At 44.1% G+C, this 17285-nt stretch overlaps 1 protein-coding gene across 1 annotated transcript in view; it reads right to left on the bottom strand.

Annotated features, from left to right (window-relative positions):
- LOC107123369 (treacle protein-like) overlaps positions 1–17285 on the bottom strand; it is a 62626-nt gene that overhangs the window by 17923 nt on the left and 27418 nt on the right. Inside the window, exons 10-13 of the mRNA XM_015426609.1 lie at positions 16961–17203; positions 9123–9303; positions 3588–3736; positions 976–1197 (exon numbers count right to left, since the gene is read on the bottom strand). Of these exons, the coding sequence (XP_015282095.1) occupies positions 976–1197; positions 3588–3736; positions 9123–9303; positions 16961–17203 (795 nt within the window). The remainder of the gene's footprint in view (positions 1–975; positions 1198–3587; positions 3737–9122; positions 9304–16960; positions 17204–17285) is intronic.

Here is a 17285-nt window from a genome sequence, read left to right as displayed (position 1 = left end):
GGGTGAAGGGGGGGGGGGTGGAAAAGGGGTGAGAGAGAAAAAATACACAACACACATTAAATCAAAGCAGGGGGATTCATAACCATTCGAAGAAGAAGAGGAAGAAGAGGAAGAAGAGGAAGAAGAGGAAGAAGAGGAAGAAGAGGAAGAAGAGGAAGAAGAGGAGGAGGAGGAGGAGGAGGAGGAGATTGGATTTATACCCCCCGCCCTTCACTTGGGAGTCTCAGAGCGGCTTACAAACTCCTTTCCCTTCCCCTCCCCACAACAGACACCCTGTGAGGAGGGTGGGGCTGAGAGAACTCTGACACAAACTGCTCTTTTTCAAGGACAGCTGTGCCAGAGCTTGTGACTGACCCAAGGTCACATCAGCAGGTGCAAGTGGAGGAGTGGGGAATCAAACCCGGTTCTCCCAGATCAGAGTCCGCACACTTAACCACTACACCAAACTGGCTTAGAATGAAAATGATATTATAGCTAAGGAAGAAATTCTCATTTCTAGATTGTTAGCTGTTACCTTATGAGATAAAGAAAATCTATGCAACTCCGCAGTATTATCTTTGTTTGCCATAACCAACTTCCTCACAGAAAGTAATACTGAAGACCAATTCATTAATTTTTTTAAAAAGTAATTTGGCTTTAACTGAAAGATGCTACAGAAGAGTAGAGCTGACTCTACAGAGATAAACATGAAAAGGGCAGAGTGGTGGGTGATGGGGAAATCAATGCCAAGGGAGAAAAAGTGCAGCATTGTGTACGACAAGAACTTAGGCAGAGGGGAAGACTAATAAAGCCCCATATACACTGAGGGCAACTGTGCTACAAATATCACTGTCACAGGAAGATCCGTGGACTAATATCCGTCAGGGCTCTCACACCTGAAGTTATAGCCACTGAGCTCTGCTTGCAGGCCCACAGATTCTTTTTTTCCCTCCCACAACCATCAGTGAGTGCTTTAAGAACTGGTTCTCCTTTTACCTGTTTTGCTGCCTTCCCATCTTCTTCACTCTCCGAGGAACTGTCAGTCGCTGAACTCTCTGATGCCTTCTGAAGAGAAGCAGTTGCCAAATTCCCTAGCTTTGTTGTGCTTTTCCCTGCTGACTGCACACTGCCTGCTTTGCCTGTTGTCGCACCTGTAGCCTTTGCAGCCAGAGCTTTTCCAGGAGTGAGTAAGGGTTTCTGTGTCACTGGAATTGGTTTCTAGGAACAGAAGATGATATTATTATTATTAGATTGTGACAAGAATAGAGGCTGCAGTGCATACAGATTCCTGATTCAAGGGAATGAATCCAGCAGCACAAAAGCACGCAAGCTTGCCTACTCACTACCACCTACAAGAAATTCCCGCAGCTTGCTAGGTCCTGTTAATCATCCTGGAAATTGGACAGTGGTAGCATTCTACATGCCCTGACCTGGATGGCCCAAGGTAGCCTGATGTCATCAGATCTCGGAAGCTAAGCTGAGTCAGCCTTGGTTAGTATTTGGATGAGAGACCACCTATAAAGTCCCGGGTCATGACACAGAGGCAGGCAATGGCAAGACACCTCTAATGGTCCCTTGTCTCGAAAACACTATGTGGTCACCATAAATTGACTGTGACTTGACGGCACTTTCTGCCATCAGCGGCGGATTAGACTCTGAAATGAGGAGATAAGTAGATATAGGGCTGGTCTCTGTGAGACCAACCCCCCCCCCCCCCCCGGTTCACTTCTTTTATGGTATATTATGGAATATGGTATATTCCTTGCCATATTCCAGTCTCAGTGGTCCATCTGTAAAATGTTACCTATCTCAGAATAAACACAATACAAGCATAATAGGAACACATACAGTTAGACTCTCAACTTTGTTTTTCTCTCTCTAAAGAACGCCACCCCCACAAAGAATTTTCTCCAGATTCTATTCCTTTCTGATAATTAAGAAATACATACATAACATCTGTTAGCACCTTGGAAACCAAACAGAGGTGGGGCTAGTGACAAACCTCTGCTTAATTAGAATTTGTTGTGACAGCTGAATGCAGCCAGAACCTCTGCTGGCAAGACTGCAGAATTCAAGACTGACTGGATGAACAGAGAAGTCCAAGTAGGATTTGCAAGAGCTCTTCTGCCATGTTCTTTGCCCAGCCTCATCACTAGCCAAACAGGGAATAAGCAGTGAACTGATATATGCTAGATTCAGCTTGTCTTGGTGCAGAATTTCATTTCAGAGCATGAAGCTCTGCCATCAACAATTTCAGCTGTCCACATATCCCCTCCTTTCTTGACTAGATGCTTTAGACTTGCAAAGATTTAGATCTTCTAAGAAGAAGTAAATTGTCATAGATTTGTGAAATATATTCCAGACATGGGATTTAGGTCTCTTTCCTCAAAGATTCATTTGTGGCACACAATAACTACAGACCCCTCCTTTGCAGTGACAAGAAGAAAATCTCATTCCTCACTTCACATTACAAAAAGAAATTTAAAACCAGCAACATTTAGCCACTGCTTTTGCTTGACAATGAGTCCAGCTGCTTCTTCCAGTTGGCAGGGGAACACCCAAGAGAATACACCTGGGGGGAAATTATCCCAATGCAAAGGGATTTGGGGAGAGGGCAACCCTATGAGTAAACTGGAAATTTACAAAATGCCAGAGTCAGCTACGTGCCTCTCCCAGACAGGTCCATAGACTGGAGTTCTGTGGGTTCTCACGTGTTTTTCATATACCACATCTGGCACGAGAATATAAACCATATATTTAAGAATTGTCAGCTGTGATTTATGAGCTCTGCTGACATTAACAAAAACAATATTAAAAAAAAGATTTTTATCTGGGTGCCAGATTTGACAGCTGTGCAATATAAAAAGCTCTTAATTATCCACTACCAGAAATTGTCTGGGCAACTCCTGTGTTGTTTCTACAACAGATCTCTGTTTTAAGTTTTCCACAAAGTAGCAGCTTTTGAGTCGGGATGCTGCTGCACCAGGAAATGTGTTCAGAAGCAGACTTCTCAACCCTGGAGTCCAAAATGTGGACCAGGAATCAATTCTAGATGAAGCAAGTCCAATTCAGCTGCCTAGAAACACCTCAAGATCATAAGGGACTCTACAAAGCCACAGCAGAAATCTCACTCCACCACCACTCACTATACAATGTACACCCTGTTCCAATCAGCAAAGCAAGTGGATAACCACAAGCCCACCAATCCAGCTAAGGGGCCACATGCACGTCAAGTGAGCTTTCCAGCACAGATGATGAATTGTGTGGGTAATTCAGTTCTGCACATATTCCTATCTCTAGTCCAAAACCCAGAACTACACAACAAGGCCCATTTCAAGAAGGTATAACCTATCAATCGTGTGTGTGTGGTAGGGGGAGGGAGGATAGTGACTGGTTTCAGTTCTTCCTGCTCTGTCCTTCCCTAATGAATAGTCGATCCACAGAATTTTAGTTCTTGGGCTCTCCATGCACAGCATCAGAAGCTCCAAGTGTGTTGTTCTAGCCTTGTACTAGTTCTCCTACAGATTTCCTACTAATTTGCTAAGCGTAGCTCTACAGATGAGAAGGTTCCCCCCCACCCTGTCCCACCAAGATTGTCCCACAATAACCTGAGTGAATACTGTGTCTTCCTCCGAATCAGACTCATCGCTTGAATCCTGGCTACTGTCTTCACTCTGCTGGGCCGCCTTAAGTGGTGCTGGTGGAGGACAGGGTTTCTTGGCACAAGTGAGCTGAGCTGCAGCATTTGATTTGGTCGCTAAAAGAAAGCAGAGGCAAGACAAAGGTCAAAGAAGCTAAAATGGCAGGAAAGAGCCAATGTACTTACGGCTCCTGGCCGTAGCCATTTCTTATTGTCCAAAAAAGGAAAAGGGGGGGGGGGAGAACTTATATCCTAGCAAATGACAATGTGAAGACAGCCTGTGCTCTTTCAAACAACCGTCTTTTAAACATTTGCCTGCAATTCCCTGGTCTGCTCTCAAGTAGTACTTCTGGGTGAAGGAAAGAAGGAATTAGGGGCTTCATAGCTAGGCTTGAACAACTAGAGAAAAAAAAATCTTCCTCTCCAATGTCTGAACAAATGAAGACAGGAGAAATCAGCTAGAATTCAACTTGTAGCAGTGATGTCTAGGCACCATCACAAGTCACTTTCCAAATATGTCACATTATCTTGAGACAAACTGGCATTTAGTATTCTCCTCACTACAAAGCCTACCAAACTGACACGAGGAAGAACTTCCTAGTTCCTAGCATGAAAAGAGATGGATGAAAGAAGATTCCTGCAGTAATTTATAGCACTGGCCTACCCATGAAAGAAAAACACACCTCCCACCAAGCTACACAGTTCAGCACGGCATCATGTTAACTGTACAATTCAGGCACCACAATAAATGACAGACGGGCCTTTAGAAATCCAAATTCCACACTACTTCCAAACTGTATGTCACAGTTCAGGTTGCAATATTTGTCTTTTCCATAAACAGGTGACAGAAGGAAAGACAAACTATGTAGACTGTTGGCCATGGTAAGGAGGCCAAGGACTAAACGAAGGAAGTTATACAGGGCTCAGAAAATCAGGCCCATTAGGAAAAAAGTACAACTGAAGCCCTGCCTGCATGGTTTTTAAGCATTTCTTCCCAAAACACAGTCTCTAGAAACTTACACTATGAAAGATTAAGTTCTTAAGCCATCTCCAAATGCTGTAATATGTTCTGTGCAAGCACATAGCATACATATAGTGTAGCCTTTGCATCAATATTCTAGATGCACTATTACACAATGACCTACATGGGCTTCTCTCATTTTACTTTCAGAAGAACCTTTAAAGAATTATTTTTTTAAGGCTACCCAATGAGTTTCATGGCTGACTGGAGATACGAGTTCACTGTCCTAGACCAAATCTATTCCTCTGCCTTCTACATCACACTGGCACTCACTAAGATTTGAAAATCACAAACCGGCGTACAGTCTTCCCTCCAATGCCTTTTGACTCCTGAACATTCTAAGAACACCCTACGCGTTTCAATTAACATTCTGATCCGCACTGAAGCAAAACATCTCATTTCAGAGGCAATATTCGAAGGATGAATCTTCTGTAGGAATTTCACAGAGAACCGTTTTTTTAAAGAACAACTGGTCCCTCAGGGGTTCTCCTGTATCATTATTACTTAAATTCCAGGAATAGTTTTTGGCTGCTCATGTTATGAAACAGTGAAATGTGTAGGCTGCTTCGCGATCGTTATTAACTCTGCACAGGATTTAGGGTGAAAGCATCAGTGACTCCTCTGATGCTGGTCACTTGTTCCAGCGTCCATTAAAGTGGCAGCGACTTAACTTCCCTCTTCCTTCTGGATTGTGGCTTTCCATTTAATGCTGGATGCTGCTCCACTCTATGACAACGTAAGACAGACAAAAACCTAACCAACGGTAGAAAATAGCCAGTTTGCTTGGGAAAGGGAAATGCATGGATACTAAACCCTTTCTCTTAAGAGGTCTATAAAAATACCACTTAATACCACTGGCAAAATTGTTCATGTGATCAAATACCACCAGCTGTATTCAACTATATACAATGAAGCCTCTTGAAGTGGCAGCTTTTGATCATCCAATGCAAACACCCACATTATACAGGTTGGCAGGCATCCAAGAGTTCTTTTCTCAAAGAATAAGAAAGGAGGGAACAGTGGACTTGAGTGGTAAGTATATTTAACATACAGTCCAGGCAATTCATAGCCTTTAGTTCTGGCTGCTTTTATGAAACTCACAGGAATAACAACGCATTTCATTAGCAGACAATTTAGAGAATGCCAGATAAAAGGTTCCTAGTCTCACTTCATCGTTTAGTGTTCAAGTTCAAATCACCAGAACATTTCCACACACACACACACCCCAAGGAAAACAGGACACAATGAAGAGAAAAGCAACTGTTAAAAAGGGTTAGTATTTATTTAGAGGTAAGCAATGCCAGCATCAAGTATTTTCCTGCTTCTAAGTAAATATATTGGACCAAGTCTGTCAGATGCCTACCAATAAACCAGGGTCTAATATTTATTTATTAAATATTTATATCCTGCCTTTCTTGTGGCTCAAGGCAGCTTACAAAGCACATTTTTTAAAAAAAAATCACAGTAAAAACACACAAAGAATAAATCTCCCAGGTAACCCATCAGGAACCATAGCTCAAAAGTCTCCTTTTTTGATACCAAAGCTTAGGAAGTGCAACAGAAGAAAGAACAAGAGCGTAAGGTTTACAGGACGTTATATCTGACATGACTAGAAAGCAGAATTACAGTATGGAACTGAAAACAGAGGAAATGCTACAGCTGGATATCTGGAGCAAGAAGTCTATCATCAATATATGTAATTTTTGGCCCTGACCTGGATAGCCCAGGCAAGCCTGATTTCATCAGATCTTGGAAGCTAAGCAGGGCTGACCCTGGCAAGTTCTTGGATGGGAGACCTCCGAGGAATACCAGGACTGGGACACAGAGTCAGGCAATAGCAAGCCACCTCTCTGAAATGTTCAAGCTCCACTAGGGGTCGTCAGAAGTCAACCATGACTTCCAGGCACACACACACACACACACACTCACTATGTATCTAAATCTATACATATATGTAATTTTCAACATGGCCCCATCTGTGGATATCTAGTGTAGTGATTAGAGTATCACACTAGGAATTGGGATATCTCTACTCTGTCATGAACAGGTGGAGTCGGGCTCGTCGCTTAGCCTGATCTACCTCACAGTTAATGAGGATAAAATGCAGGAAAGGAGTATGATATAAGCTGCTTTGGGTCCCCTCTGGGAAGAAAGTGGGGTATATTTGATGTAAATACATAATAAATGTAGCTGAAGGTGGGGGACAGATAACAAGAAGGCTAGTGGGCAGGTTAGCAGGAAGCAGTGAGAGGATATGGGGGCTGCCAGAGAAAAGATACAGTATGGGGAAGCGGATATAAGAGGCGGGGTGGAGGGCAAATGATCCCCATGACTCCTTGCGGGTTCTCTGCTTGTACTTATTGAATTAGCTCTGAGGTTTGGCTCTGAGGTCAAATGGAATCAGAAGGAAATCCACGTACTCAGTCTCGCACCCACTATCTTGCTGGGCTAGGAGAGACAAGCCCAATGTCAAGCTTGTGCCTCAGTTGTCAGGGACCCTGTGACCTCAAAGGTTAATTACTTCTCTTTTCTTCTCTAGGCTGTTTATCCTTCTGGCTAAAGGGTTTTTTTATGGGAGTGTGTGTCGGCTTACACAGTGCCTGGGAAGCGCATGATCTCAGCGCCTACTTCGAACTTGGGTGCAGGGAATTTCTAGATAGTGCAACGGCTAGTAGCAGGTGTGGGGGGTGGTGTATTGGAGAAGTTTGGATCTTTGGCAGGCTGAATGCGGATAGTGACTGGGTAGTGCGCTTTAGGGGGGATGTCCTACATAGTGTATAGGTTCTGTCTTGACACCTCGGTGTCAGTTCTGACACAGAACATGTCAACACTTGGAACCTTTTTCACTTCTCAGTAAACAAATCTTGCTGATACAAGAGTGTGGTGGAAGTGACTGCGTCCGAGACCTGACACACAAAGTGGCAGTGCAAGGGAAAAGTTCGTCAGATGACCAATCTGGATAGGAATTATAGTCAAGTTAGTCATAAGGAAGTTCAAATCATCACAAAAGTATGATAGATTCAGGTGAGACAAGGAATGATCTCACCTAGCGATGACCAAAATAGTCCCTAAAGATGATATACCATTTATCAGTTTCCAGGTCTTTCTGCAGATTGCAGGATGGTTCTGAAAAAAATATTGAGTCCCAAATATTCTATCACCAGCCTTCACACAGGCCCAGCTTACCAACGTGTCAATTACTGGTTTCAGAAACCAGACTACTTTTCTTGCTGATGATTCCACAGCCTCCTAGCACACACTGTGAAAGGTGCTATCCTACTACCCTGCTTCTGCCGACCAACACCTCCCCCCTTCATATTAAGCTGCATTATTCCAAGCTGGACCATTGGTCCATCTACCTCAGTAACAACTCAGTTCTTGGATAGCTAATGTTTAAGCCTTGCCCAGCCTTCATAACCCAGAGAGAGTTGCTGGGAACTGAACTGGAGACCATAGGCAACCGGCATACTGTAGCAGCTGTGCAAGCAATGCATATGCACTACTACTGCGTTATGAGCCCTTTATTTCCATCTTCCTCAAATGCAAGGGCATTTAGATCAATCCTTAAACCTCCTACACATAATTCCCCTAAGACTCCCCGAAGCACTACATTTCTTATACCCATGCAGTCTTTTCCTTCCACTTATGGCTCAGTGTGCTGTACTGTTCTTCATTACTGCCGCAAGCAGCAATCTTGAAGAATCTTGAAGTGATCCATCACTTTACAAATATTCCAGACATGAAGCTTCTGAATTTCTCCATCAACTGATTTTCAACCTGAGGCCTACTATTCCATACAGGTTAATAATTCAGAATTCATATTTATTAAAAAGCCCTCTCCCTTTTTCATCTGCAGTAGTAACCTGAAGGGAGAAAGTAAATGCATGCAATCCCCCCCCCCCCCCCGGTGCTCTATCTAGCTCTGCCAGGGGCTGCTTCATATCACAAAGAGGCCCTTCACAGCTGTTTCATTCCATAAGTAAAGGGTGGGGTGTCTAATATTGAGTTCTTCCATTTCACACCAGAGGGAAAGCAGAAAAAGTCCTTGGCTAATTTAACTTTTTCTTATATGAGAATAACCCCAGTGAGTATAATTTAGTTTACTGGCTGGTTTTTGTAACTCCCTAGGACAGCTTATCATTCAGAAACAGACTGGGCTTTGCAATGCAATAAGGAGTTGGCAACAGCCCCCTCTCCCCCCCCCACCACCATTTTTTAAACTGGTTTGGAAGGATATTCGGAAAGAAGATGAGCACAGAATTGAGCAACACTGACGCGTCTGTCCAATCTCGGCCTCAGCATAACTGGCATCCGCTCCCATGTCCTTCAGTACTTCAGAGCACAGTGTGTGTGCCTGCAGGGAGCCTGTTTGTTACTCATGTGCCCTAACTCGATGTTGTTCAACTAAAGAAACAGAGAAACATAGAGGAAAGCTGAAGACAAACGTCCCCTGAACACCAGTGAGAACTGAAGGCATCTTACCAGATGGAGGTGGCAGGTTTTGTGTGGCTGGGACTGTTTCATCCTCGCTGTCAGATGAGTTGCTGCTCTCGCTCTCAGTTGTCTTCCTTTTTGAAGCACCCGATGGAGCTTTCACTGGGGTGCCAGGTTTAGCAGTCAGATTTTGTTTGACTCCAGTGGGAGGCTGAGGCGTTTGCAATCTCTGCACCATGGGGGGTGGGGGTCGGGGGACGACAACGACAAAACAAGAACACAGAACCACAGTGAATTCTTTATTTTCCATGGCTGAGAGGTCTTGCATACATTATCAATCTGCCATTTCCCTACAGAATCAGAAAGGCATATTGCCAGCATTGGAGATAATCCTTAAAATGGATGAAATGCACTTGGCATGAAGAAGCTATTTGTATTACTTAACCTTGGACACAACAGTTTAGGACTGGGACTGAAGGAAAACTTCAGTATGACAGAGTTTCGTGTGAGAAAAAAAAGGGAAGAAGGTTTTCAGAGAGTGGGGTCATGCCAGAAATATCCTAGGGAACAAACATGAATGTGCTCAGGCATACACACATTTCTTTTTAGAGTCCCCTGGTTTATGCTCTGGTTTTCTCTCACTTTAAGTGTTGCTTATTTTATTACATTTCTACAAGAAATTTAGGGTGGTACACATTTTCCTCTGTCACATGACTTCCCCCTCACAACAATACTGATAGGTAGATTAGTTTGAAAGACCGTTCCTTACTCAATGTTATCCAGTCTCATGGCAAGATCCTTTTGTAAGAGTGTTGTGAAACCTTTAAAGCAACGAAACAACAACCACCATCTTATTTCTCACTAGAATAAATGTGAAGGGTGGTGCAGTGTCACACCACATGATGCAACAACTCATTGCCTTTCAGAAATCAGCATTTTTCTCTCACCAAAAGGGAATGTTCCTTTCCTTAAAAAAGAAAAGAAACTCAGTGACTGAATTATGCACAGAAAAAAAAAGTTATAAAATGGGTCTGCCAAGCTGCTTTCTGAAACCCTCAGAAGAACAACACTTGGCTCACGGTTCTCAACAACCACTCACAGTGGGGTATCCACATTCTTGAATTTTGTGCATTCGCTGTGAAGCACTAATTATTTTCATTGGGAAAAAATAGAGAGTTTAAAAAAAACCCAGACCTCTCTCTATCTTCATTCTATCTGTTTTCTTAGACTGAACAGAAAGTATCCCATATATCACAGCCAGCTGGAAAACAGAAGTTGTATCAGTACTGGAAGTTCTCTCTGTTGTGCTTTTAATCAAGCAATACAGGAGATCTTAGAGACTAAGCTAACGATACAATCCAATCTGTTACAACCTACAAGCCACGTAATGGGAATGAATTCCTGATCCTTCTTCTAGTGCTTCTCCTCTTTATACTAGAAGCTCTTGAACACTGATATACAATCCTGAAAGGCAGCCCACAAGTAGCCACATTCTAATCTCATCTTTCATCACAGTCCCCAGCAAAAGCCGGAGTTAAGTTGTCATCATTCCAGGGTGCAGGGAATTCTAAACATGCCATACACCAGCAGAGCATTTACAGCAGATTAAAAACAGCAGTGTACAAGAAGTGTAGAGCATGGGTGTTAATCCAGTTCAATCTAATAAAATCAGTGGCATTCATGGATATTCAGGATCAAAGCTCATGCTACAGACACCCCCATGAAGATGAAACGGAGAACAGGGGAGGGGAAACAGGAGGAGGAAGAGCCTTTAAGATCACCAGCCAAATCTGTACTGTTGCAAAGCCTTTTCTCCTCTTCATCCACAGCAACTAGGTGGAAACCTCAGTGCAAAAAGCCAAGCTAATTCAAGCCCACTAAGCCTCCCTGGCAACAGCTGATTTAGCCTTCTAAGCATTTGCTCATTTCAGTCAGGCATTTTCCCCATTTCCAGTCAAGGATATCTTGTTACTCAGAGAAAGGTAACAAATTCCTCAAAGAAGGCATGAAAGAAAATGTAGCATAGTGCAGTGTCAGACTAGATCTGCCTGGAAAGATGTGGGTTCAAATCTCCACTCAATCATGATTATTCTATGGACCATAGGCTGGGCTAGTCATTCTCTCTACAAGACTCATTTACCTCATAGAATTGATTGAGAGGTTAACACAAAGGGACAACCTTGTACAGTACTCTCAGCACCCTGAAGAAGGGATGGAATACAGTTTGGGGGTAGGAAAGATCTTGTCCACCTTTACTTCAATGTAAATGAGTGACCGGCTAGTTTGCAAAACTTCACTATTCGGGTTTCCTTTACTCCCCCAAAAGATGATGAGCAAACATCAGAAAGCAAGAGTTGACCTGGTCTACACACAAATCAGTGAAAAGTGACAGAGTCCTGGTGTGGTAGAACTGCGTATCTTGAAGTTCTCCATGCGGGACCCCGGCCTGCCTGCACAACTGTACAATGCTGGAAGACAGAGTGTACCTTCCCCTTCCTACAGGCACTGAAAACTCCTGCGCAAAAATGTTTTTCTTCCCTTACCTACAGCTTAGGGGGATATAGCCCCTGGCTCTGGGGGCGTCACAGATCCTTAGCTGTCATGCCTCATAACTTGCAGTCTGTTCGTGTCTTTAGAATTTGATACATCCCTCCCTCTACTATAGCCCATGTCACAGTCACTGTTCCCTCTAAGCTGAGTTAGTGTGAGCTAGCTCACAGTTTTTTAGCATCCAGCTCACACATTTTTGTCTTGGCTCAGGAAGGATTGCTCCAGAGCAAACTAATTCATGCAGTAGCCCAATCACTCGCTCATGACTTTCATGCCAGTAGCTCACAAAGTAGAATTTTTGCTCACAAGACTCCACAGCTTAGAGGGAACATTGGTCACAGTACCATTAAGTATAAAAAATGCTGATTTTGGATACCTGATGCAAGAGCACCAAGATAAGCAACTTCTTGCTGTTTCAGTAGTATGCATGGAAATGATTTTAAGTTACATCCAGGAGGCTATGACTTTCTGTTTCCTCGCACATAAAGCACCAAGTGTCTGCTTCTTTTCAACTAAAGCAAGGTATTTAGTGCCCACAGAGACTGCCTTTTATCTGCACTTCCAGAAACAGCTGCAAGTATGCAAAGATGTTGTCCAGGGTGGAACCAGGAATGTTTAATGAGAACTAAATGCCTACAAGCTTCAAGGTCAGGTTTGTTTGCTTCCCTACCTCAAGAGGAAATATGCAAATACTTCATCAGCTGAATAAATATCCAAAATGTTAAAGTCAATTTAGACACAATTCCCACTTCAGTTGTGCCCATACACACTCCCCTCCCCCAAAGAAATGAAGCTTCCCGTTTCCTGGGATGGGTTGGAACTTGCTAAGAGGCACAAAGTAGTCTATATTCTCCATATGCCAACAAACATTCTATGGAGGAACAGTGGACTGGGTATTGCAAGCGGGTTATTATAATGTGAGCAACGGACACAGCACCCCTCAGGATCACCCCACCCCTGCAAAACACAAAACCCCAAACCCACAATTTAAGCAGTATCCATACTCAGTCTTGAGGAACCAAATCATTTTGGTTTCTGGAGCCCTCTCTCTATGGGAATAATGCATTTAGCAAGCCCTCCCTTCTTAAGGCGTGGAATAGTGATTTGAACAGGGAAGACAAAGAATGGGAATAATTTGGCTTTCAATGTTAGCCTTTCTGGAGAAAAACTGTTTAAACATGCAATAAAATAAGGAATTATCACATTAATTTAATCAGACTTAAGTCTGTAAGCCCAGAAGTATTCTAGCTTCTTAAGGCTGCAGTGACACACACTAAATAATCCCCTTTCAATCCACTTTCAGTGCACTTTCCAACTGGATTTTACTGTGTGAACTGGCAAAATCCAGTTGGAAAGTGGATTGAAAGTGGATTATTTAGTGCAGGGGTGTCGAGTTCATTTGTTATGGAGGGCCGGATCTGACATAAATTGGACTTTGTCGGCCCGGTCCATGTGTGTCAAAAAATGTAATGCCAGGGAGTGGAGATATCAACTTGATAGAGGACACAAACACAAAGATTTTTTTTTTAACTTCAAATAAAAACATGCTCGAAACATTAGCATTCTTGCCGCCCTGAATTATTGCATCAAAATGTCTGTGCTGTAGCAATCGGGGAGGGGGAGGAGCCTCAGCCCAGTGCAGGGAGCAGAAGCTTGCTCATCTATCTCTCCTGAATGATTGAGAGAGCCTGGGAAAGCAAGCTATGACACAGCAGCAGCAGAACTGGAGGAAGAAGCAGGAGACAGCCAGTCCCTTGCGGGCCTGATAGAAGCCCTCTGGGGGCCTCATCTGGCCCACGGGGCTGCATGCTTGACACCCCTGATTTAGTGTGTGTAACCGCAGCCTTTATTTCCATGACTTGAACACAGAAAGACCCAGTTGAGGAAGCACACAAGGAAGCAATGCCTCCTAAAAGCATGAAAGAGCCTCATGACAGAAAAACTGACATTTCAAATTAAGTCTGCCCAGTTAATCTTTAGGAACTTATTACAAACATCCCGTAAGAACTTATTTAATTTTCAATAATTTAAGTCAAAATATATGATGTGTAGCCAATCTTTCTGCATGCAAAAATGACATCAGAGACACTTAACTGAACAATTCTGAAGGGGGAAAAGTGCATCAGTCCACACTCACGTTTGTGGTACTGGGCAGTCTAAGCAGCTGGTCTGACAAGCTGTTCAAGGCAGAAGTTTCAGCAAGAAGCTAGCTAAAACATTGAATTAAAACAACTGTCACATAATTCCACGGCCTCATACCAGGTTTCTGCTCCTTCACTTGGGGCATGTTCCCACTTTGTTCAGTTGCACAGTCGAGTCCGACTCTTCACGACCCCATGGACCAGATCCCGCCAGGCCTTCCTGTCTTCCGCCGTCCTCTGAAGTTGGCTCAATTTCATGTTTGTTGCATCGATGACACTGTCTAACCATCTCATCCTTTGCCGTCCCCTTCTTCTTTGACCTTCAATCTTTCCCAGCATCAGGGTCTTCTCCAGTGAGTGCTCCCTTCTCATTTGGTGGCCAAAGTATTTGAGCTTCAGTTTCATTATCTGGCCTTCCAGGGAACAGTCAGGGTTGATTTCTTTTAGGATTGACTGATCTGATCTCCTTGCAGTCCAAGGGACTCTCAAGAGTCTTCTCCAGCACCATAGTTCAAAAGAATCTATTCTTCGGCGCTCGGCCTTCCTTATAGTCCAACTCTCGCAGCCATACATGACTACTGGGAATACCATTGCTTTGACCATGCGGACTTTTGTTGGCAGGGTGATGTCTCTACTTTTTATCATGCTGTTTAGGTTCGCCATCGCTTTCCTCCCAAGGAGCAGGCGTCTTTTAATTTCGTGGCTGCTGTCACAGTCTGCGGTGATCTGGGATCCCAGGAACATGAAGTCTGTCACTACTTCGACGACGTCCCCTTCTATTTGCCAAGGAGTGATGGGGCCAGATGCCATGATCTTAGTTTTTTTGATGTTGAGCTTCAAGCCCACTTTTGCCCTCTCCTCTGTAATCCTGAGCAAGAGGCTCTTTAGGTCCTCTTCACTTTCTGCCATTAGAGTGGTATCGTCTGCATATCTGAGGTTGTTGATCTTTTCCCCAGTAATCTTAATTCCCGCTTGTGATTCATTCAGGCCAGCATTTCGCATGATGTACTCTGCATATATATTAAATAAGCAAGGTGACAATATACATCCTTGCCGTACTCCTTTTCCTATGCGAAACCAATCAGTTGTGCCATATCCGGTTCTAACTGTCGCTTCTTGACCCTTATACAGGTTTCTCAAGAGACATGTGAGGTGGTCTGGTACTCCCATCTCTTTAAGGACCTGCCATAGTTTGTTGTGATCCACACAGTCAAAGGCTTTAGCATAGTCAATGAAGCAGAAGTAGATGTTTTTCTGGTACTCTCTTGCTTTCTCCATAATCCAGCGAATGTTGGCAATTTGATCTCTAGTTCCTCTACCTCTTCGAAACCCAGCTTGTACTTCTGACAGTTCTCTATCCACGTACTGTTGAAGCCTAGCTTGTAGGATCTTGAGCATGTTCCCAATGGTTCGTCCTTTTTCCCAGTCCCTGTTTTCCCTTGCAGACTGTGACACCTCATGGATTACCCACACCACTGTGCCTTCTGCCAGCCCCATGTAACCCACCTCCCAGGTAGGTACTACATCACTGCCATGGTCCCTGTGTGGGGCTACCCCTTGTTCCCACCTATCGCCTGGGATTCCCCAGCCCTCTAGAGCTCTTCTGACCCAGCTGCCTCCCTGAGCCACACTGGGCCTGCATGCTCTCCCTCTGCCCAGGCCTCTGGAGGCTTCTCCTGTGCCGCTTCCATCTGAGGCCTTTCCTGGGCCACACTGGGCCCTGCCACTCCGCAGCTCTGGGCCTTCTCTGGCTACTGCAGTTGTGCCTCTGGTCTCCTCTTTGCCATTCCATTGCCAGCCGTCAAGGATCCTGGTAGCTAGCATGGGCTTTGCCTCTCCTTTGCCAGTGGTACAACACTTCTGGCCTGGGTGCTGGGAGCACCCCACCACCACCATCTGGGATCCAGGGGGCCACCTGACTAATCACAACAATCATGTCCAATTTGTTTGTTTCGTACCCTACAACTGTTTAGGGACAACCATGAGCAAAAGCGGGTCATCAGGTGTGACATACAGCTTCTCCAAATACTATCCTCTAGAATTATAAATGTGTATCCAATCTGAGACGATGCATCTAACAATTATTCAGAGGAAAGTGACTATTCAGATTAAAGAGAGACCTACAACAGGGAAGAAGTGAAACAATATGGATAACTGCTAAGCAGAAGCAAATTCAGGTTATCAAACAACATCTCTTGTCTGGGCTTGCTTTTACCTTGCTGGCTATATGAATTTCTGAATAGCAAAAGACACACAGGGTACAATAATCCAAAATGGCAGCTTGAGAGAGTACACCTTTTAAAACGCAAAACGTTCATGAAACTTCTGTCTTGCATGTACCAGACTGTCTCATGGGTCACATCTTCAGAAGTTTTATTCTGCCAGCTGAGATCCATACTAATAACAAAGTACCAGAGCAGTTCTCTTTGAGAGCCAGCGTGCTGAAGTGGTTAGGTGTGTCCGACTATGATCTGGGACGTCCAAGCCCAGTTTGAATCCCCACTTTGCCATGGAAACCTGCTAGGTGATTTCGAGCCAGTCACAAACTCTCAGCCTTACCTACCTTACACCAGGTCATTGTGAGAATAAAACAGAGGAGAAGAGAACAATGTAAGCTGGTTTGGGTCCTCATTGGGGGGGAAAGTTGAGAAACAAACAAACAAACAAGCCTTGGAGGCTTCAGCAGACTTGTCCCAAGAGAAACTGAAACACCGGCCAGGAAGCCAAGTCAAATGGATACAAGCAGTGTTAAAGAAAAAACAGGGGAGTTCTAGAAAGCCTAGATTACAAATCAAGCCATACTGCATTTCTGCTGGGAGTGCCCCTCACCCGATAGCTCTTTCAGGCCCACAGCAGGGATCAGAATATTCATTATTCTCACAGGCTCCACAAAAAGTCAGAAGCCTCTGTATAAAGTAAATGAAAGTTCATAACATAAAGGACTGAAAGTCCCTAACTAGCCCCTAAGCCGATGTATTCAATCAACTTTTCCCGTCAGTCTACGCAAACCTATTAAAACCTTACCACTTGAGCCTGCTAACTCCACCTTCTCTTTCTCTCTCAGTTCCCAGCCCAATTGCCTCACAGAACTCTGATCTTATTGGCCCATGCATCTATGAATAACACCACTTCTGTCATATGGGGAAAAGCAGGGATTAATCCTGTTATTTCAGGTAAAAGCAATCATTCTCTAACCTTCTGGCTCACTGGAACTGGGAGAGCTTCAGCCTCACTCTCCGACGAGGACTCACTGCTCTCTGCGCTCCCAACAACCTTGGCAGAAGGCAGAAGTGCAGGTTTCACCAAACTCGGCACTGCGGGCTTTGGAGTTTGCTTCGAAGGAGCTGGAGTGGAAGCTGCCTTGCTTGACAACAGGCTTGGCAGCACATTTTTCACTGATGCTGTGGAGGCCCGAGGTGTTTTTTCAGATGATTTTGCCTAGCGTTAAGAAATTAACAGAGTGGAATAAGTTAAAACCTCAATAAAACTCAACTACAGAGTTTTGGGAAGCCCTGACTCG

Source organism: Gekko japonicus, unplaced genomic scaffold (assembly GCF_001447785.1).
Source record: "Gekko japonicus isolate JY-2015 unplaced genomic scaffold, Gekko_japonicus_V1.1 scaffold1789, whole genome shotgun sequence".
Taxonomy (NCBI): Eukaryota; Metazoa; Chordata; class Lepidosauria; order Squamata; family Gekkonidae; genus Gekko; species Gekko japonicus.
Note: the sequence above shows the minus strand (reverse complement) of the source record. Positions and strands in the feature narration are given on the sequence as shown.